This window comes from Heterodontus francisci, chromosome 3, assembly GCF_036365525.1.
Source record: "Heterodontus francisci isolate sHetFra1 chromosome 3, sHetFra1.hap1, whole genome shotgun sequence".
Taxonomy (NCBI): Eukaryota; Metazoa; Chordata; class Chondrichthyes; order Heterodontiformes; family Heterodontidae; genus Heterodontus; species Heterodontus francisci.
Genome location: NC_090373.1, coordinates 58,772,499 through 58,794,213, shown reverse-complemented (window position 1 = coordinate 58,794,213; position 21,715 = coordinate 58,772,499). Strand labels below are relative to the sequence as shown.

General features: G+C 42.4%; 1 protein-coding gene across 1 annotated transcript in view; it reads right to left on the bottom strand.

The window, feature by feature from the left end:
• The window catches only part of LOC137356728 (arf-GAP with SH3 domain, ANK repeat and PH domain-containing protein 2-like), a 234,595-nt gene that overhangs the window by 71,243 nt on the left and 141,637 nt on the right, over positions 1 to 21,715 (bottom strand). Inside the window, exons 8-11 of the mRNA XM_068022455.1 lie at positions 19,752 to 19,881; positions 14,800 to 14,885; positions 14,542 to 14,617; positions 6,264 to 6,350 (exon numbers count right to left, since the gene is read on the bottom strand). Coding sequence (XP_067878556.1) covers positions 6,264 to 6,350; positions 14,542 to 14,617; positions 14,800 to 14,885; positions 19,752 to 19,881 — 379 coding nt within the window. The remainder of the gene's footprint in view (positions 1 to 6,263; positions 6,351 to 14,541; positions 14,618 to 14,799; positions 14,886 to 19,751; positions 19,882 to 21,715) is intronic.

Genomic DNA, 21,715 nt, shown 5'->3' with positions numbered 1-21,715 from the left:
TTTTGGAAGGAAACAAAATATATCCTTTAGTTACAAGAAATTTAACAAATCAGATTAAGAATCGGTATAATGCATTGCCTACCAAGTTTACTAAAGACTCAATGAAATTTGTTATATTGTATAACCTAACCAGCCACTTCTACAGAAATAAATACATCATCTATCAAATACTTCAAACATCACAGGGCCTCAGGAATTCGCCCCACAATTTCTAGAGAATGATCTGGTTTCCTGCAAATTAAAGCCCCATAATATATTTTACATTCAAGCAATCTTAAAACATTTGCAGCTCCTCTTCTTTTTCAAAGTCTAAAAGAAATCTAGTTGCCAAACATAATTAACTATGGAGGGCACAGAAAATGCTTATTCACTCCCTTTGAGTTGGCTCAGTTTAAGGATAGATCTTACTGATATTAGAGAAATGAATTTTATTTTGGCAAACAATGCAGCTTAATTTCTTAAACCTTATTTATTCTTATGGGTTGCTTCTATATTTAAGTGGATTTGAGCCACTATAGAATTGAGAGCAGCCCTCTTGGGACCGAGAGCCTATTCTGCCATTCAATTAGATATTTGCTTTGTACTTCAACTCCCTTTACCCACCTTACTCCATATCCCGCAATACCTTTATGTAAAAAAAAATCAATCTCGGTCTTGAAAATTTCACTTGACCCAGCACTGACAGCATTTTGGGCAAAGAGTTCCAGATTTTCACCATCCTTCATGCGAAAAAAGTGCTTCCTAATTTCACTGCTAAATGGGCTAATGCTAATTTTAGTAACATTTGGAAACCAAGCTAAAATTAACACCAATGTTATTATAAAATATTGAGAGCTATAGGTAGTGAAATACTAGCCAAAGTTAAAAAAAAATTTGCTTTAGACACATATATTAATTAATTCAAGGCTGGTTAACCTATTCAGCACATCTGGAAATTTCTGTTTATAGCTTAACCCTCAGGCAATCAAGAGGTTCAAGATAAACTTTCATCTTTATGGGTCAACTGTGTTTTCAGCTCATGCTTTTTGATATGGCACTGCTCACCCCCATTCCAAACCACTAATACTGCAGAAATAAATCTACTTAAATACCATGAATAGTTACATTATTGGATTTTCTTAATACCACTAAAATGGTACATTCATTTCTATATAAAATTGTGTTATGATTTTTTGTGCCTGCACTTGATCATGTTTTCCCCCAATCCACATTTTATTTTAATCTTTGTAATGAATAGGCTTTGATTCTATGTTTTCCAACCTTTTCCCTCCTATTTTTCTGCCAGTTTTATTCCCTCCTTCTCAATTGAAGCCTGTGTATGGCTCTACATGTGCCAATCACCCTTCAGTAATCATGCAAATTAGCAGTCTTCCTGTGTAAGCTTAGACATATGGAGGCAAGGTATTCTAAGTGTAACACCAACAGTAATCTATTCATTTTAAATTGGTTACTATAAGGGTTACAATCAGAAAATGTAGCACGAAGTTTTAGCAAGCTATTGCAAGAATGGTTTAATGTCACACAATTTTTTCTTTTCAGATCAAAGGTTCCCTATATTTTTCAACACATTTCATCTAATTGTGCCCAATCTGATCCCAGGTCTCTGAACGAGATCACGATTGCAACTATTCTGTGTTTTGACATGAGGTGTGGTGCTTCAACTTGCCTCCTGTTTCACCAGTCTACTCTTGATCTTTCCCGAAATTATGCTTTCTAAACACATCAACACAGATTTTCTTGATAATAGCAAGTTTAATCTGCACTCTATTATTAATGTGCAAATTCTTCAGTAATTTGGGGCATGGAAGCGGTACCTCATGAATTGCAAATCACCATGGTGTTTGATGATTTGCACCACTCCCTTGTTAACCTCACGAAAACAGCAACTCACCTTTACCTTCCCTGTTATTCTTAAGAACTTGTGCGATTTGCACATTAATCTCAAACTTTTTCACAGAAAGTTAGCACTCCTACTTAACACTGTAGGTGCACTTGTCTGAGTCTTTTCAAGTTGCTTTTCCATTGAGATAAAACAGTTTGATACAAAATTAGGCATCACAGATATGCATGAAAGGCAGGTTCTGTCCAAATTAGCAAAATAAAACCTCAGGCATTGATTTTGTATCTTGTATGCCTAATTAACCTTTTGCCCTAAATGCCAACATTCTCAAAGTAAATTAAGGATTAGTGAGATCTTGGGGCACAGAAACACAGAACCTTAAAAATGTGGGGCTGCTGGTGGAAGAAGCCATAAAAAGGGCACATGCAATTCTGGTATTATAGCAAAGAACACAAAAGCAAGAGGCTGATATATTTATGAGGCAGCAGTTGGGACTTTTGGGTACCTCGTAACAGAAGAACACTGAAGCCATGGTGAAGTGGCAATGCAGTTATCTAATGATACTCGAGACGAGAGAACTGTATTCATCTGAGCAAAGAAGCACAAGTGTTCAAAATTCTGAAAATGTTTGAGAATCCAGATAGTCAAAGGCTTATTTGCACTTTTTGGAAAATCTAACAAGGGAGCATACGTTCAGTACAGGCACAAGTATAAAGGGAGTATAAAATTATTTTTTCCATGCAATAAACTATTAAAATTTAGAACAATTTTACAAGTGCTATAAAGCTGAGTGAATAATGACTTTTAAGAGGGTATTAGATAAACACAGAAATTATTGAGCACAGGGAAATGAGATAAGAATAAATAACTCCAGTGGGGGTACTGGTTGGGCCAAGTGACTAATCTCTACATTGAAAAGCAACATGCCTTAAGTCATCTATCACAATTTTAGAATTTTACTTGTATGCTACAAAAACTCATGGCACTGTAAACTTTTGCAACCTGAATAGGAAAAGTAAACAGCTAACAAGTCAGCAGGAAAAAGTTAATCTCCATCAAATTTATGCAGCGACTCCAAGAAAAGCGCACACTCAGTGCTGTAAACTGAAGTAGTTAATATATAATTAACGTTGTTAAAGGGAAGACAATTTTCCTACTGAATTTTTCTCATGAATTTTTCTGTGACTTCATCACACCGTCAGAAGCGATCAAGATCAAACAAGTTCTTAGAGTGCTTGAGGAATGCCTGAATCATTTGGTCTCAAACTTTAAAAATACACTATATTGATCAAAGCTGATCAAAAATAGTGAGGGAACCAACAAGAGGCAAAAACATAGTTCACTTTGCTCTCAGCAATCTGCCTGTTGCAGATGCATTTGTCCATGACAGTATTAGTAGGAGTGACCAACACACGGTGCCTGTGGAGACGAAGTCCCATCTTCACATTGAGGATACCCTCCATTGTGTTGTGTAGCACTACCACCATGCTAAATGGGATAGACTTCGAACAGATCTAGCAACTCAAAACTGGGCATCCAAGAGGCGCTGTGGGCCATTAGCAGCAGCAGAATTGTACTCACCGCAATCTGTAACCTCATAGCCTGGCATACCCCACTGGTTCAAAGAAGAGTGCAGGAGGGAATTTATTTATTTATTTAGAGATACAGCACTGAAACAGGCCCTTCGGCCCACCGAGCCTGTGCCGACCATCAACCACCCATTTATACTAATCCTACACTAATCCCATATTCCTACCACATCCCCACCTGTCCCTATATTCCCCTATCACCTACCTATACTAGGGGCAATTTATAATGGCCAATTTACCTATCAACCTGCAAGTCTTTGGCATGTGGGAGGAAACCGGAGTACCCAGCGAAAACCCACGCAGACACTTGCAAACTCCACACAGGCAGTACCCAGAATTGAACCCGGGTCGCTAGAGCTGTGAGGCTGCGGTGCTAACCACTGCGCCGCCCATTATGCCAGGATCAGCACCAGGCATACCTCAAAATGAGGTGTCAATCTGGTGAAGCTACAACACGGGACTACTTGCATGCCAAACTGCTTAAGCAGCGTGCGATAGACAGAGATAAGCGATCCCATAATCAACAGATCAGATCTAAGCTCTGTAGTTCTGCCTCATACAGCCGTGAATGATGGTGGACAGTTAAACTACTAACTGGAGGAGGTGGCTCCACAAATATCCCTATTCTCAATGATAGGGGAGCCCAGCACATCAGTGCGAAAGATAAGGCTGAAACATTTCCAACAGTCTTCAGCCAGAAGTGTAAAGTTGATGATCCATCTCAGCCTCTTCCTGAAGTCTCCAGCATCATAGATACCAGTCTTCAGCCAATTCAATTCGCTCCACGTGATATCAAGAAACGACTGAAGGCTCTGGATACCGCAAAAGCTATGGGCCCTGACAATATCCCGGCAACAGTACTGAAGACCTGTGCTCCAGAACTTGCCGTGCCCCTAGACAAGCTGTTCCAGTACAGTTACAACACTGGCATCTACCCGGCAATGTGGAAAATTGCCCAGGTATGGACTGTATACAAAAAGCAGAACAAATCAAAGCTGGCCAATTACTGCACCATCAGTGTACTCTCAATCATCAGTAAAGTGATGGAAGCCATCATCGACAGTGCTATCAATGGCACTTGTTTAGCAATAACCTGCTCAGCGATGCTCAGTTTGGGTTCCGCCAGGGCCACTCAGCTCCAGACCTCATTACAGCCATGGTTCAAACATGGACAAAAGAGATGAGCTCAAGAGGTGAGGTGAGGTGAGTGACTGCCCACGCTTGACATCAAGGCAGCATTTGACCCGGTATGGTATCAAGGAGCCCTAGCAAAACTTGGAGTCAATGGGAATCAAGGGAAAAACATTCCACTAGTTGGGGTCATACCTATCACGAAGGAAGATGGTTGTAGTTGTTGGAGGTCAATCATCTTAGCACCAGGATATCACTGCAGGAGTTCCTCAGGAGAGTGTCCTAGGCCCAACTATCTTCAACTGCTTTATCAATGACCTCCCTTCAATCATAAGGTCAGAAGTGGGGATGTGCGCTGATGATTGCACAATGTTCAGCACCATTCGCCACTCCTCAGATACTGATGCGGTCCGTGTAGGAATGCAGCAAGACCTGGACAATATCCAGGATTGGGCTGATAAGCGGCAAGTAACATTTGTGCCACACAAGTGCCAGGCAATGTCTATCTCAAGCAACAAAGAAGCTAACCATCTCCCTATGACATTCAATGGCATTACCATCGCTGAATCCTCCAGCATCAACATCCTGGAGATTACCATTGACCTGAAAGTGAATTGGAGTAGCCATATAAATACTGGGGCTACGAGAGCAGTTCAGAGGCAAGGAATCCTGCGGCGAGTAACTCACCTCCTGACGCCCCAAAGCCTGTTCACCATCTACAAGGCACAAGTCAGGGGTGTGATGGAATACTCTCCACTTGCCTGGATGGATGCAGCTCCAACACTGAAGAAGCTCGACACCATCCAGGACAAAGCAGCCCGCTTGATTGGCACCCATCCACAAACATTCATTCCCTCCACCATCTACGCACAGTGGCAGCAGTGCCATCTACAAGATACACTGCAGCAACGCACCAAGGCTCCTTAGACAGCACCTTCCTAACCCATGACCTCTACCACATAGGAGAACAAGGGTAGAAGTCGCATGGGAACAGTACCACCTGCAAGTTCCCCTCCAAGCCACACACCATCCTGACTTGTAACTATATCGCTGTTCCAAGACTGTCGCTGGGTCAAAATACTGGAACACCCTTTCTAACAGCACTGTGGATGTACGTATCCCACATGGATTGCAGCTGTTCAAGGCAGCGGCTCACCACCACCTTCTCAAGGACAATTCGGGATGGGCAATAAATGCTGGCCTAGCCAGCGATGCCCATAACCCATGAATGATTTTAAAAAATTTGCCTCCACTATTTTTTCTCAATAATCTAGACGAACTGTTAGAAATCAAGCCTGTCTTGTAACTTATAAAGTACGCGTCTAACCCATAGAAGTACAAAAGATACCAATTAAAAGATACGTTTGGAGCTTTTTGTTGATCACAAAATTCTTCCAATGGAACAGAATTGTTACATTATTAATTTTGTAGCTACAATATTGTCATGGCACTCACATTTAATATCTCACACCATTCACTCTCAATATATCTTAATGCTTTAAAATATTAATTGTTACTGTAATTGAAGAACTGTTTGATTTAAATTTTAACATTTGTTTTAGAAGTATGATAAGCTTGTCTTTGATAAGTATGCAGACAGGTTTGTTCTTGGAACAAACTGCAACAATATGACTAATAACTTCAACAATAATGAAGGAGTTTGTTATTGGCACATGCACTGAGCTACAAAATAAATTGCTCACCTCTTTTTGTTCTACCTGTAGCCCTGCTTTTAGTACGTCTCTAAGCTGAACCAGCTGTTTTCTTTCCTCATCCTGCACTTGTTTAATCTGGAAATAAAATCCTTGTGGTCATTTTTTTGTGTAGCAGAAATAACTCTAGACATAAGGAGCAGATTAATAAAAGACAACACTCCTGTTTTTATTATTATCTGAGCCACGTGCGAATTGGTATAGGGAAAATAAGATTAGAGAAATGAAATAAAAACAAGAAATGCTGGAAATACTCGGCAGGTCTGACGTATGGAGAGAGAAGCAGAGTTAACGTTTCAGGTCAGTGATCCTTCATCAGAACTGGCAGAAGCTAGAAATGTAATAGGTTTTAAGCAAGTAAAGCAGGGGTGGGGCAAGAGATAATAAAAAAAGGTGTTGATAGGACAAGATCACAGAGAATAACTGACCAGAAGGTCATGGAGCAAAGGCAAACGGTATGTTAATGGTGTGGTGAAAGACAAAGCGTTAGTACAGAGAGGGTGTTAATTGACAGAAAACGGAACAGCCTGTCCCCAAGCACAAACAAGAAAAAACAGTGGGTAGACACAGTAGAAACAAACTAAAATAAAATAAACACATAAAAAAGAATAACTAAAAACAAAAAGGGGGGCCCCCATCATGCTCTGAAATTATTAAACTCAATGTTCAGTCTGGCAGGCTGTAGCATGCCTAATCGGTAAATGAGATGCTGTTCCTCAAGCTTGCGTTCATGTTCACTGGAACAGTGCAGCAATCCCAGGACAGAGATGTGGGCACGAGAACATGGGGGAGTGCTGAAATGGCAAGCAACCGGAAACTCGGGGTCATACTTTCAGACTGAGCGGAGGTGTTCTGCAAAGCGGTCACCCAGTCTGCATTTGGTCTCCCCAATGTAGAGGAGACCACGTTGTGAGCAGTGAATACAGTATACTACATTGAAAGAAGTACAAGTAAATCGCTGCTTCACCTGAAAGGAGTGTTAGGGGCCTTGGATAGTGAGGAGGTGGTAAATGGGCAGGTAATACACCTCCTGCGATTGAAGGGGAAGGTGCCGTGGGAAGGGGACGAGGTGGTGGGGGTAATGGAGGAGTGGACCAGGGTGCTGCGGAGGGAACGATCCCTTCGGAATGCTGACAGGAGAAGGGAGGGGGAGATGCAATTGGTAATGGCATCACCCTGGAGGTGGCGGAAATGGTAGAGGATGATCCTCTGGATGTGGAGGCCGGTGGAGTAGAAAGTGAAGACAAGGGGAACCCTGTCGCAGTTCTGGGAGGGAGGGGAAGGGGTGAGGGTAGAGGTGCGGGAAATGGGCCGGACACGGTTGAGGCCCTGTCAACCACAGTGGGGGGGGGAACCCTCGGTTGAGGAAAAAGGAAGGCATATCAGAAGCGCTGTCATGCAAGGTTGTATCATCAGAGCAGATGCTTCAGAAACGGAGAAACTGGGAGAATGGAATGGAGTCCTTACAAGAGGAAGGGTGTAAAGAAGTGTAGTCGAGGTAGCTGTGGGAGTCAGTGGGCTTAGAAAGGATATTAATATACAGCCTATCCCCAGAGATCTAGATCTAGAGATAGATAGATTCTTGCTAAGCAAGGAGGTTATCGGGGGTTATCGGGGGTAGGCGGGAATGTGGAGTTGAGGTTACAATCAGATGAGCCATGATTTTGTTGAATGGCGAAGCAAGCCCGAAGGGACAAGTAGCCTACTCTTGCTGTTAATTCGTATGTTTGTATGATGGACTTCAGTTGAGCAGAGACTAGAAAAACTAGCCTATACGCTTTACAGTAGAGAAGGTTAAGGGGAGATTTGACAGTGTGTTTAAAATCATAAATGGTTTTGATAGCTTTTCCTTATTTACTGTTTCCAGTGGCAGAAGGGTCAGCAACCAGAGGATACAGGTTTAAGGTGATTGGCAAAGGGAATAGCGGCAACATGAAGAAACATTTTTTTTTTAAATTATAGCAAGTGATCTGGAATGCACTGACTGAAAGGGTGGTGGAATTCAATTGTAGCTCTAAAGAAAATTGGATAAAAACATGAAGGGAAAAAATTACAAACTATAGGGAGACAGGAGACTGGGATTAATTGGATTGCTCTACCATAGAGCCAGCACAGGCATGATGGGTCAAACAGTTTCCTTCTGTGCTATATCATTCTATGATTCTTCAGTTAATTACCTGCCTTAGGGATAAGGCAAGTCAATTTGCTGATGACCCACACTGCATTATAGCTAATTAATCTATTCAAGAGAATGGTCCAACTTACTGAAGATGGGCCGAATGACCTCCTCTGTACTGTATCATTCTACAATTGAAGTGTCTGGCATGATGCAAGCTATCCTGAGCAACAGGACCACACTGAATGATTTGTCAAATAGAGAATAAGGAAATTCTTGAGATGTGAGGTACTGTGACAGATCCAGTAATTTAATAGCTAAACCAAGCAGGTCTACAGGACTCTAAGGCAATGCTAAAGATTGGCTTACTGATGGAATCTGGAAGGGTATGCTGCCAATAGGGTCTGGGGTCAGTTCCAGATAATCTTGTTAAGACAATATCCTGGGTAGGGCGGTTTTAGCAGGACAAATAATGGGAAGCAGCTCTGGTTAGTTGCATAGTTTTAGTTGATTAAACTTCAGAGTACACCTGTGTACACTCAGGAGTTCTTAAACCTAGGTTGTCAGTATGCATGGTAACTCTTTAAATTTGACCAAGTAGAATGTGCCCATATGAGAAGAGACTGGATGCTGCTTACTGGGTCAGAAAAAACACACAGGCAGGTATAGTGTCAAGAAAACAAGCTATGCCAAATGAGGTATTTTAATTCATCGGTTGGAAACCTACATTAGACTTTAAATGAAAAAAGAGCTGGAATCCTACAGTTAACCTTTAAAAAACTAGCAGCCATGATGGCCACCGCAACTTACATCTGAAGCACCTTTCATATTCCAAGGTATCAAAGGGAGACACATGTCTGATTAGCCTTTACCCAATACAATGGTTTGCCCTATTGATTGAACTATCTGAAACTGCTTTCATTAGCAAGACATTCAATGCCATCCTGGGACATTAGCATTTAAAGGTCGAAGGGGAGAGATTGAAATTCCTAAACTTGAATCTCGTTAGAAGGCACCAGAGAATACACTGAGACAGTCATGTGACCATTTGTCCATCTCTGTGGAAGCTGGGAGTTTCCCTTGGACAAAGCAGACAAACCAATGACTCATTTTGTGCAGAAGCCAGAGGGGCTGGCTGTTTCTCTCTCTCTCTAGACCTGGTGGGGCGTGCAAAGCCAAGCTGCCAGCTGCTAGATTCAAGACAAAGACACCGAGAAGGAAGCCCTCTGCTCAACTGTTTCCAAGGACAGCTACCAATGCAAAACCTCAGGACAACGATTTCAACCGGAAGTCCACTAAAGTCACCAAATAACACAGACTGCATATTTTTTTTATTTGCTCTGGACACTAATCCAACACAAATCTATTCCTCAGCACTCTGTAATCTATTTGTGTGTGTGTGATTCTCGTGGGTGAGAGATTCGCATGTGTGTCTGTGTGAAAGTGTAGCATAATTTTATTTAGATCATATTTTGACTTTTAAGTATCATAAACTCACCTCTTTCTGGTTTAAACTCAAGAAAACCTGCCCGATTGGTTCTTTTACGATCACAACAAAAGTAAAAAGGTAAAACACTGACTGACCTGAGTAAGCACATCCACTGTTTAAAAAGGAAGAAATCCTGCTGCGGTCAAATAAGAGGAAGGACAAGAGGGGAGCCTTGTGACCCCTCCTCAACTGATTATAACAACAGATTTTCCATCCGATCACATTTCTGCCCCTGCCACAGCACCAAAAAGCCTCTTGAAGCCACAAATGACATCCTATGTGACTGTGACAAAAGTAAACTATCCCTTTGTCCTGCCTGCAGCCTTTGACATGGTTGACCACACCATCCTCCTCCAATGCCTCTCCACCACTGTCCATTCTTGTCTAACCATAGCGAATCACCTGCAATGGTTTCTCTTTCCGCACCCGTACCGTCACCTCTGGTGATCCCCCAAGGACCTTGGTCCTTTCCTATTTCTCCTCTACATGCTGCCCCTCAGTGTCAGTTTCCACACGTATGCTGACAACATCTAGTTCTATCTCACCACCACCTCTCTCGACCACTCCACTCTTGTCTCTAAATTGTCAGACTGTTTGTCCAACATCCAGCACTGGATGAGCAGATATTTCCTCCAATTAAATATCGGAAAAACTAAAGCCAGTGTCTCCAATTTCCACTACAAAGTCCATTCTCTAGCCAACTCCACCCCTCTCCCTGGCAACTGCCCGAGATTGAACAAGATTGTTCACAACCTTGGTGTCGTTCTTGACACATAGAAGAGCTTCATACCACATATCCACATCATAGTGATAGTGATCACAACTCCCTGACCTTTACTATAGTCATGGAGGGGGACAGGAGCAGACAGGATGGGAAAATATTTAATTGGGGGAGGGGGAATTACAATGCTATTAGGCAGGAACTGGGGAGCATAAATTGGGAACAGATGTTCTCAGGGAAATGCACGACAGAAATGTGGAGGTTGTTTAGGGAGCACTTGCTGCGACTGCTGGATAGGTTTGTCCCGATGAGGCAGGGAAGGGATGGTAGGGTGAAGGAACCTTGGATGACAAGAGATGTGGAACAGCTAGTCAAGAGGAAGAAGGAAGCTTACTTAAGGTTGAGGAAGCAAGGATCAGACAGGGCTCTAGAGGGTTACAAGGTAGTCAGGAAGGAACTGAAGAATGGACTTAGGAGAGCTAGAAGGGGACATGAAAAAGTCTTGGTGGGTAGGATTAAGGAAAATCCCAAGGCGTTCTACACTTATGTGAGAAACAAGAGGATGGCCAGAGTGAGGGTAGGGCTGATCAGGGATAGTGGATGGAACTTGTGCCTGGAGTCGGAGGAGGTAGGGGAGGTCCTAAATGAATACTTTGCTTCAGTATTCACTAGTGAGAGGAACCTGGTCGTTTGTGAGGACAGCGTGGAACAGGCTGATATGCTTGAACAGGTTGAGGTTAAGAGGGAGGATGTGCTGGAAATTTTGAATGATATGAGGACAGATAAGTCCCCGGGGCCAGACGGGATATACCCAAGGATATTACGGGAAGCGAGGGAAGAGATTGCCGCGCCTTTGGCGATGATCTTTGCGTCTTCACTGTCCACTGGAGTAGTACCAGATGATTGGAGGGTGGCAAATGTTGTTCCCTTGTTCAAGAAAGGGAATAGGGATAACCCTGGGAATTACAGACCAGTCAGTCTTACGTCGGTAGTGGGCAAATTATTGGAGAGGATTCTGAGAGACAGGATTTATGATTATTTGGAAAAGCATGGTTTGATTACAGACAGTCAGCATAGCTTTGTAAGGGGCAGGTCATGCCTCACAAGCCTTATTGAATTCTTTGAAGATGTGACTAAACACATTGATGAAGGAAGAGCAGTGGATGTGGTGTATATGGATTTTAGCAAGGCGTTTGATAAGGTTCCCCATGGTAGGCTCATTCAGAAAGTAAGGAGGCATGGGATTCAGGGAAAGTTGGCTGTCTGGATACAAAATTGGCTGGCCCATAGAAGTCAGAGGGTGGTAGTAGATGGAAAGTATTCAGCATGGAGCTCGGTGACCAGTGGTGTTCCACAAGGATCTGTTCTGGGACCTCTGCTCTTTGTGATTTTTATAAATGACATGGATGAGGAAGTGGAAGGCTGGGTTAGCAAGTTTGCCGATGACACGAAGGTTGCTGGAGTTGTGGATAGTGTGGAAGGCTGTTGTAGGTTGCAACGGGACATTGACAGGATGCAGAGCTGGGCTGAGAAGTGGCAGATGGAGTTCAACCTGGAAAAGCGTGAAGTGATTCATTTTGGAAGGTCGAATTTGAATGCGAATACAGGCTTAAAGACAGGATTCTTGGTAGTGTGGAGGAACAGAGGGATCTTGGGGTCCATGTCCATAGATCGCTCAAAGTTGCCACCCAAGTTGATAGGGTTGTTACGAAGGCGTATGGTGTGTTGGCTTTCATTAACAGGGGGATTGAGTTTAAGAGCCGCGAGGTTATGCTGCAGCTCTATAAGGCCCTGGTTCGACCACACTTGGAATATTGTGTTCAGTTCTGGTCGCCTCATTATAGGAAGGATGTGGAAGCTTTAGAGAGGGTGCAGAGGAGATTTACCAGGATGCTGCCTGGACTGGAGGGCATGCCCTACGAAGAAAGATTGAGGGAGCTAGGGCTTTTCTCATTGGAGCAAAGAAGGATGAGAGGTGACTTGATAGAGGGGTACAAGATGATGAGAGGCATAGATAGAGTGGATAGTCAGAGACCGTTTCCCAGGGTGGAAAGGGCTATCACCAGGGGGCATAATTTTAGGGTGATTGGAGGAAGGTTTCAGGGTGATGTCAGAGGTAGGTTCTTTACAGGGAGTGGTGGGTGCGTGGAATGCGCTGCCAGCGGTGGTAGTAGAAGCAGATACATTAGGGGCATTTAAGCGACTCTTGGATAGGTACATGGATGATAGTAGAATGAAGGGTAGGTAGTTACTTAGATCTTAGAGTAGGTTAAAGGTTCGGCACAACATTGTGGGCCGAAGGGCCTGTACTGTGCTGTACTGTTCTATGTTCATCACCTATACTGCCTATTACATGATCTATAATGTCACCAGACTCTGCCCCTGCCTTTTCTACCACTAGATTTGACTATTCCAATGCACTCCTGGCCAGCCTCCCACATTCTACCCTCTGTAAACTTGAGATCATCCAAAACTCTATTGCCAGTGCACTAACTTGCACCAAGTCCCATTCACCCATCACCACTGTGTTTGCTAACCCACACTGGCCATCGGTTAAGCAACACCTTGATTTTAAAATTCTGATTCTTGTTTCCAAATCCCTCTATGTCTCTGCCTCTCCCTATCTCTAAATTCCTCCAGTTGCACAACCCTCCAAACTATCTGGGCTCCTCTAATTCCGTCCTTTTGAACATCCCCAATTTTAATCACTACCATCGGCAGTCGTGCCTTCCTCTCTGCCTTAACATCTCCTTATGTGACTGCATGCCTCATTTTGCTTTATAATGCTCCTGTGAAGTGTGTGGGCCATTCTAGTATGTTAAAGTCACTATACAAGTTATTGCTATTGATTCAGAATTTAATATTGTGAGAGGTTGCCTTGAGCAAGACACCTGGCTGATGTAAAAAAAAGATCCAATGTAGTCTGGGTGGCCATATTCACCATGATGACAGCAATCATTTCAGCAGCCGTAGCCCACCAATCTGGCACTGCTGGTCAGGAACTGTCTTTTTAGGGCCTGGGTTAGCACAGCGGCAGATGCAGAGCTGTGTCATTAGCTACAAGGACACTTGCACCTACCATGCAGCCTAGGCCGGGATATTCAATCTCAGTGACAGTAAACCACAGCTGACCCAACTGGAGGTATGCAAATTGCTAGCCTAAGAGGATTTTGCACTGTGGAGTGGTACAATAGACCACTGTCTTCATAATCGCCTCTTGCAATATTATCTCCACATCAGCAGCTCGAGGGTTGGGTGCCGGACTGCTCTGTCACTTGCCTGAAGACTCATGCCTACATATTGGAGTTTCTTTTCTTTTTATTTTAGCTGCCACTTCTCAGTCCCCTTCAGCCTTAGAAAAGGCTACTGATATGATGAGATGCTGTTTGAGGGTATCCAAAGGCTTTCAACGCTTTAAAAATCCTTTTTGTAACATTTCCATTTTAATTCTCCCCAATTCAAGTTTCACTTTCACGCAACTTTTCACTTCTACCATTAGTATGCTTGCTATACCCATTCAAATCAATACTATGCCAATAAGCTAATCTGAGAGAATTTGGTAAAATCAATATGTTCACACTTGAGTGTGGTTAAAACCCAACAGAAGCAGAAACTCCAGAGTTGATCACCACCAGGCTATTTAACCATGGAGGGAAACATTGCCAAACCTAACCCTGTTCTGAAATTCTACGTACACTTTCGAGCAGTAACTATTACAAAGTGTTCAAGAGCAGGTTTCTCCCTACCCTCTAGTCCAATGCAGTAAGGCCAATTATAGGTCCAAAATCTTGCCTTGCTGAGACCATCTGACTTAACAGAAACCAGAAATGAAACTAGAGACCTGTATGACTTCGTTTTACATCCTTTAAGCTATCACAAAAGTAATTTGCATGCTTTCTCAACAGGCAAATAAAGTTTCTGTCACAGTAATAATTGCACTTACAGCTTGCAAATCTGTAGCCAGCTTTTCCATGGAGGGTTTTAAACTTTCTACAGCCTTCAAGCCATCCTGAAAGAAACTGTTACTAAACAGTTAAACTGGAATACATCATACATCTTAACCATAAGTCATGCAAGTAATAAACTGAGCAAACAATGAGATAGATTTTAAATGTAAATACTGCCTAAATTCTATTAACAGGATTAATCGTAATCAAGAGTTACAAATTTTTCATAGAGATTAAAAAATATAAAAACTTACTTGCATTGCGCGTGGAAATATTTAATCAGGTTCTGGAGTAAATCAACACCTTTCTTAATCTTGATCTCATTTACTTTAAGCAAATACTGTAAAAAAAAGTATATCTTGAAATTGAAAAGTCAGAATGATTCAACATTCAAGAAAAAAATAGTGCAACAAAAATTCTCAAGAAAGGTGTACCACTGCAGGATCTGATGGAATCTGTAAATCTACCTACACAATAGAGAACTTTAAATTAAAGGCAACATTTGCTACTATACATTACAAATAATCAAAGGCAATTGTATGTTGGTCAATAAGTTTGTCAAGGAAGAGATCCAGAATGTTACACATCAATACAATTTTGAGTGTGTTCATTTACCAGCATTTACAAAAATACGAGTTGTGATAACAATGGGACTGAAAATCTTAGCCCTGCTCCACCAGAAATGCAAGACAGCTCTAACTTTAACTCCTGATTCCACTGAAGTATCTAGGTCAGGGCAAGGTCTCAATTTATACCATCATGGGTACATCTTGTACACCCACTGGGGAATGTATTGGTAGCCAGCACCAATAAGCAGGGAAATTATTATTTTAAGATCAACCCAACCCCACTGCGATACTGGAATTTACGTGGAATCCATATCAGCAGCCCTAAGTGGGTCCCACAACGAGGCTGCGCCAACCTGTATATTAGATTCATCGCACTGCCAGGTTGTTCAGTTATAAAGAAAATCACAAAATGCCCACTCCAGGCCACTGTGGGAATTGGCAACTGGAAGGAATCTGAATGAAGACCAAGCATTCCTAAGTCCTGAAAGAAAAGAATAAAAACAAAAAAGAAAAAAAAACAAACTTGTATTTATATAAACATCTTTCAAAACCTCATGACATCACAAAGCATGTTGCACCCAATGAAGTACTTTTGAAACAGTCACTGTTGTAATGTAGGATAAGTGGCAGTCAATTTGCGCACATGATTCCACAAACAGCAATGTGACAATAACCAAATAATTTGCTTTTAGCAATGTTGGTTGAGGGATAAATATTGGCCAGAAAACCAGCTCTTCTTCAAAATAGCATCAAGGCATCTTTTAGGTTCACCTAAGAGGGCAGACAGGGCCTCGGTTTAATGACTCATCTAAAAGATGGCACATCTAACAGCGTAGTACTCCCTCAGTAGTACTTCTTCTGAGGCAGTCCCTCGGAACCGAGAATGACTTTCTTCCACTGCAGGGTTCTGGGTCCTTAGGTGACTGAATAATCCAATTCTGGATCTGCACACTCTGCCACAAGTGGGGCAGGTGGTGTTTGGTGAGACGAGTGAATGGGATGCTCAAATTTCTGAACACTCCTTCCGCTGTTTTTTTTTTAAATTCATTCATGGGATGTGGGCGTCACTGGCCAGGCCAGCATTTATTGCCCATCCCTAATTGCCCTTGAGAAGGTGGTGGTGAGCTGCCTTCTTGAACCGCTGCAGTCCATTTGGGGTAGGTATACCCACAGTGCTGTTAGGAAGGGAGTTCCAGGATTTTGACCCAGCGGCAGTGAAGGAATGGCGATACAGTTCCAAGTCAGGATGGTGTGTGACTTGGAGGGGAACTTGCAGGTGGTGGTGTTCCCATGTATTCGCTGCCCTTGTCCTTCTAGTTGGTAGAGGTCGCGGGTTTGGAAGGTGCTGTCTAAGGAGCCTTAGTGCATTGCTGCAGTGCATCTTGTAGATGGTACACACTGCTGCCACTGTGCGTCAGTGGTGGAGGGAGTGAATGTTTGTAGATGTCGAGCTTCTTGAGTGTTGTTGGAGCTGCACCCATCCAGGCAAGTGGAGAGTATTCCATCACACTCCTGACTTGTGCCTTGTAGATGGTGGACAGGCTTTGGGGAGTCAGAAGGTGAGTTACTCGCCTCAGGATTCCTCGCCTCTGACCTGCTCTTGTAGCTGGTAGTTTACGCTTGGTCGCTGCCTGGGCATGTTCAAACTGGCTGGCACCTTTGCAGGTGCCACCTCATCTCATTGAAGCTTCCTGCAGTAGTAGATCTACTCTACAGGATGAGCGAGAAACTATTTAAACTACGTCACCTCCAGTCCCGAACCAAAGCCACTCCAACCTCAGTCATCGAGCAGCAGTATGCTGACGATGCTCGCGTATGCGCACAGAGGCCGAGCTTCAAAGCATCGTCGATGCATTCACGGAGGCATATGAAAGAATGGGCCTTAAGCTAGACATCCAGAAGACAAAGGTCCTCTACCAGCCTGCTTCTGTAACACAACACTGCCCCCCAACAATCAAGATCCATGGTGAACCACTGGACAATGTGGACCACTTCCCATACCTTGGGAGCCTCCTCTCAGCAAGGGCAGGCATTGACTAAGAAACTCAGCATCGCCTCCAGTATGCCAGCACAGCCTTCGCTCGTCTGAGGAAAAGAGCACTTGATGGCAAAGACCTCAAATCTGGCACCAAGCTCATGGTCTACATGGCCGCGAGATGCGTCGGAAACATAGACACTGTACAGCAGACATCTCAAAGCCCTGAAGAGATGGCACTCAGTACTACAATGACTTGGCAGCCTAGATTTGTCTGTGGAGTGGTACTTGAACCCACAGCCTTCTAACTAACAGGCAAGAGTGTTACCACTGAGCCATGGCTAACAGCTAATTTAGTCCTAATTGCCATACTCCTAGGCATAAGTGAAATTACTAGATTATTGAATTGCTTCACGCAATCTGCACTAGGGAGCAAGCAGTGGAATTGTGATTTACATATTTCTGCTTGAGGTGAAGCCCAATTATATAAACTACTTTGGACAAACTGTACATGACTTCAATTAATGTTTATGCTGCAATCAAATTTACATTGAGGCATGCAACCAGATGCTGCATGTAAATAAGCTCCAATTAGTCCAAAAGAGTATAAGATAGGCATTTCTTTTATAAAATCAGCAGCCAATTGTTTCAAATACTGACAGGCAATGACAGAAAAAAAACAAGCAGCCATGTACGTTAGTTATCATTGAACAAATAATTACGTAACTAGCAGAGATCCGCACAACATTTGCAGTCAGATTAGTATCTTTACTGCAACAGTATTTCTTTCTATACAGGATTTTTAATTATTCTTTTACCAAAGATTTACAGAATCAAAACTTCTCACTCTGGAAAAAGCTACATACAGCTGTCCATGAGTAAAAACAGCCCTGAGAATATAAATACAAATTTTGTCAAAAGTCTGGCCTTGTGACTTGTTTGTAGTGTTACGGCCAGGTGGTAAGGGGTATGGGTGGTTCCCACTGTTCACTTTCCAACTGACTATAAGGAAGTGTTTTAACCCCTTGTATTTTGTTTATCAAATAAACTGTTTTCTTATAGGTTTAAAACAGAAGATTAACTATTTATTGAACAATATTCATTCCTGAAATGGTCGCAACTGCGGCCACACATGCATTCGTGCACACATACACACGCGCGAACACACATGAATAGATATATAGAGAGGAAAAGGATATGTGGTTTGAAGCGAGGTAGGGGTTCGGGGTTCACAGTAAACCTGTTGAATCTTCTCATCAAACAGTTTCTCTTTTAAAATTGCAGGCCTGGGTTGTTTGTAGATTTTATGGTGGTTCAGACTTCAGTCTGGAGGCGATGGTCATTTTCAGTTCTCTGCTGCACCAAGTTGAAGTGCAGAATTTGCAGCAGGGCTCTTTCTTTGGTTTTTGCTGGACCTCTCACAGCTCTTGACTCAACAGGCTTTTTGTGATGTTGTTGTGATCTCTCCCCTCTCTCTCTAGAGAGCTACTTTTTAAAAGGTAAAAATCTCTCACATTTGCCTCTGTTAGGAGACGCATGGCTCCCTCCCTGTGGTGAGCAACAATGGACCAGGATGGGGCTATTCCATACCTACTTTGTTTCAGAAGAACCCATTCAATTCAGAAATGTCTCTTGATGGTTTCAGGAAGGGTGTAATTGACACCTGTTAGCTTGGAATGTATCCTTTTGTCCTTAACAGACAGTGAGACAGTTTGAATATACAGGCCAAGTCAGTCTGAGACCTTTGGCGGTCATTTCGCATGCAATTGTCCACTTTTTAAAGAAAAAGTCAATTTTTTTTCCAACTCGAGTTTAGTTCAGTATTTTCATCGCTGCAGTTCTTGTGAACGTGACAATAATCATAGAACATGAAAGTCGAATTGGGAACTGTTTTCTCGAGTTGAAAAAGCAGGTTTACATTGGATGGTCTCAATATTATTCTAAGAATAAGTACTATATCCCAGCATCTATCATCAAAGAACACAACTTAACTATCAATCTTGTTTCATGACAAAGTCCTTTTTTAGGATTCAAGTTTTGTAGCAATATTATAACCGCTCCTTCCTCGAGTATAAGTTTGTGCAGTGAATGCCCATTGGAGTTCAACTGCGTAGAAACTCTGGAGGGTACAGACTGTGATCACCTTCTTCGTCTATAGAATCAAAGCTAATGTATTATTTTAATTCAGGTGACAGCTTTTCTAAAACTCTTTCAAATCTAGTGAATCTTCATTTTAAGCATAAAGAATAGCTTTCGAAAAGTAAGTTGCATAAAATAATAGTCCCTCGCCATTTTGCCACACTTAACCAATTCCATCATCTTATCTACCCCACTCTCCCATCCTTCCAATGCCATCCCCATCCCATTTCTTCCATTCCATCCCTCATGGAAACAATCTCTCCAGCCAGGCTAAGTTTGTTGTTGGGCCCCCCTCACCTTCCACTGTTTTTGTTCACCACCAACCATTAGCAGCCGCTTGTGCATCATGTGCTTCAGTCCTCTGCGGCCCCACATGCCTACCTGTGCGCCAAACACCGCCCACCAAATAAATCCACCAATGCCCCTTAAACTGACCAATCAAAACAGTATGAACAAAAACGGAGTACTATTATAGATTATATATCCTGCACAAAAGTGTCACAATTACTCAGAGCTGATTTACCTCACACATCTGTAATTGAAAGAACCTCCGTTCTTTCTCCATTTCTTCAGCAATTTCTGCTCCACTTATTTCCGTACGGATCATACCATGTTGTTTGGCATGTTCCTTCTTCTCCTTTTCAATTTTTGAACTGCCAAAGAAACAATATTGTATTGTAGTCATATTAAAAATGAGATTATATTTTTCCAGTTTAACCTTCAAATCCCACCCATATATCATTTTATCTAGTAAATCCTTACTGACTGCTTCAAAGGCAGACATATTAATGACCTTAAAATAAAAGCAAAATACTGCAGATGCTGGAAATTTGAAATAAAGGCAAGAAATGCTGGAAATACTCAGCAGGTCTGGCAGCATCTGTGGAGGGAGAAGCAAAGTTAACATCTCAGGTCCTGAAACGTTAACTCTGCTTCTCTCTCCACAGATGCTGCCAGACCTGCTGAGTATTTCCAACATTTTTTGTTTTTATTTCAGACAGTTCTGAAGAAGGGTCACAGACCTGAAACGTTAACTCTGCTTCTCTCTTCACGGATGCTGCCAGACCTGCTGAGTATTTGCAGCATTTCTTGTTTTTATACCAATGACCTTATTGACTAGAGATACTACTTCTAATGTCTTGACAATCTGAACCCCTAAATCTTTATGCTTTTCCGTAGCTTTTACCCAAAGTACACATATTACATTTGAAAGTCCATGTACACAACATCCACTTCAATTCCCCTGTCCACATATCTGTCAATTTCTCAAAGAAACCTACCATACCAAATTTGTCATGCACAATCTTCTTTTCTGAAGTGTTGGCTGCTACTCATGATTTTCTATTGAGCTATAACTAAATAGTGCAAAATTTTCCCTACCACAGATTTTCAGCTAACTGACCTGTAATTACCCGGGCTAGTCTGTCTCTCTTTTAGAAAATGACTATTAAATTGTCCACTCCTGGTTTTTGGCACACAACTATTCTCAACAGAACTCTAACTTGTCAGTTCTAGGGCCTAAACTATTACTTCCCGATTTCTTTCAGGATGATTGGATATATCCACTCAGGTCCCAGCACTTTATTCTCCTTTAGTTTAACATTTCTAATACTTTCCTTTTAGCTCTTATCTCACTTAACAAAGTAAAGATTTACTTCCCATTCTGCAAATACTTATGTAAAGTATTTAAGTTGAGTCATGACACAGAAAGCCATTCAGCCCATCGAGTCCACGATGGCTTTCTGTAGAGCAATCAAGTCAGTCCCATCCCCCTACTCTATCCCTGTAGCCCTACTGGTTTATTTCCCTCAAGTGCCCACCCAATTTCCTTTTAAAATCATTGTGGTGGAAGCAGAGACCATCACTCATAAGCAGCGAGTTCCAGGTCATTGCTTAAAAAAATTCTTCCTCACATTCCCCTGCATCTTTTGCCCAAAACCTTCAATCTATGTCCCCTAGTTCATACACAATCAGTTAATGGGAACATTTTTGTCTACCTTATCTAAACCTGTCACAACCTTGTACACCTCTATTAAATCTCCCCTCAATCTCCTTTGCTCTAAGGAGAACAACCCTCGCTTCTCCAACCCAACCTTGTAATTAATACCCCTCAACCCTGGAACCATTCTGGGAAATATCCTCTGCACCCTCTCAAGAACCCTCACATCCTTTCTTAAGTGTGGTGACCCAAACTGGATGCAATACACTAGGGGCCTAACCAGAGCTTTACAAAGGTTCAGCATAACTTGTTTTGGTACTCAACACCTCTACTTATGAAACCCAAGATCCTGTATGCTTTGCTAATTACTCACTCACTATGTCTTGCCACCTTCAAAGATCTATGCACATGAACCCCCAGGACCCTGCACACTCTAGCGCTGTGCCATTAAGTCTATACTGCCTCTCCCTATCCCTTCTGCTAAAATGTATCACCTCACACTTCTCTGTATTAAATTCCATCTGCCACTTGCCTGCTCATTGTGCTAG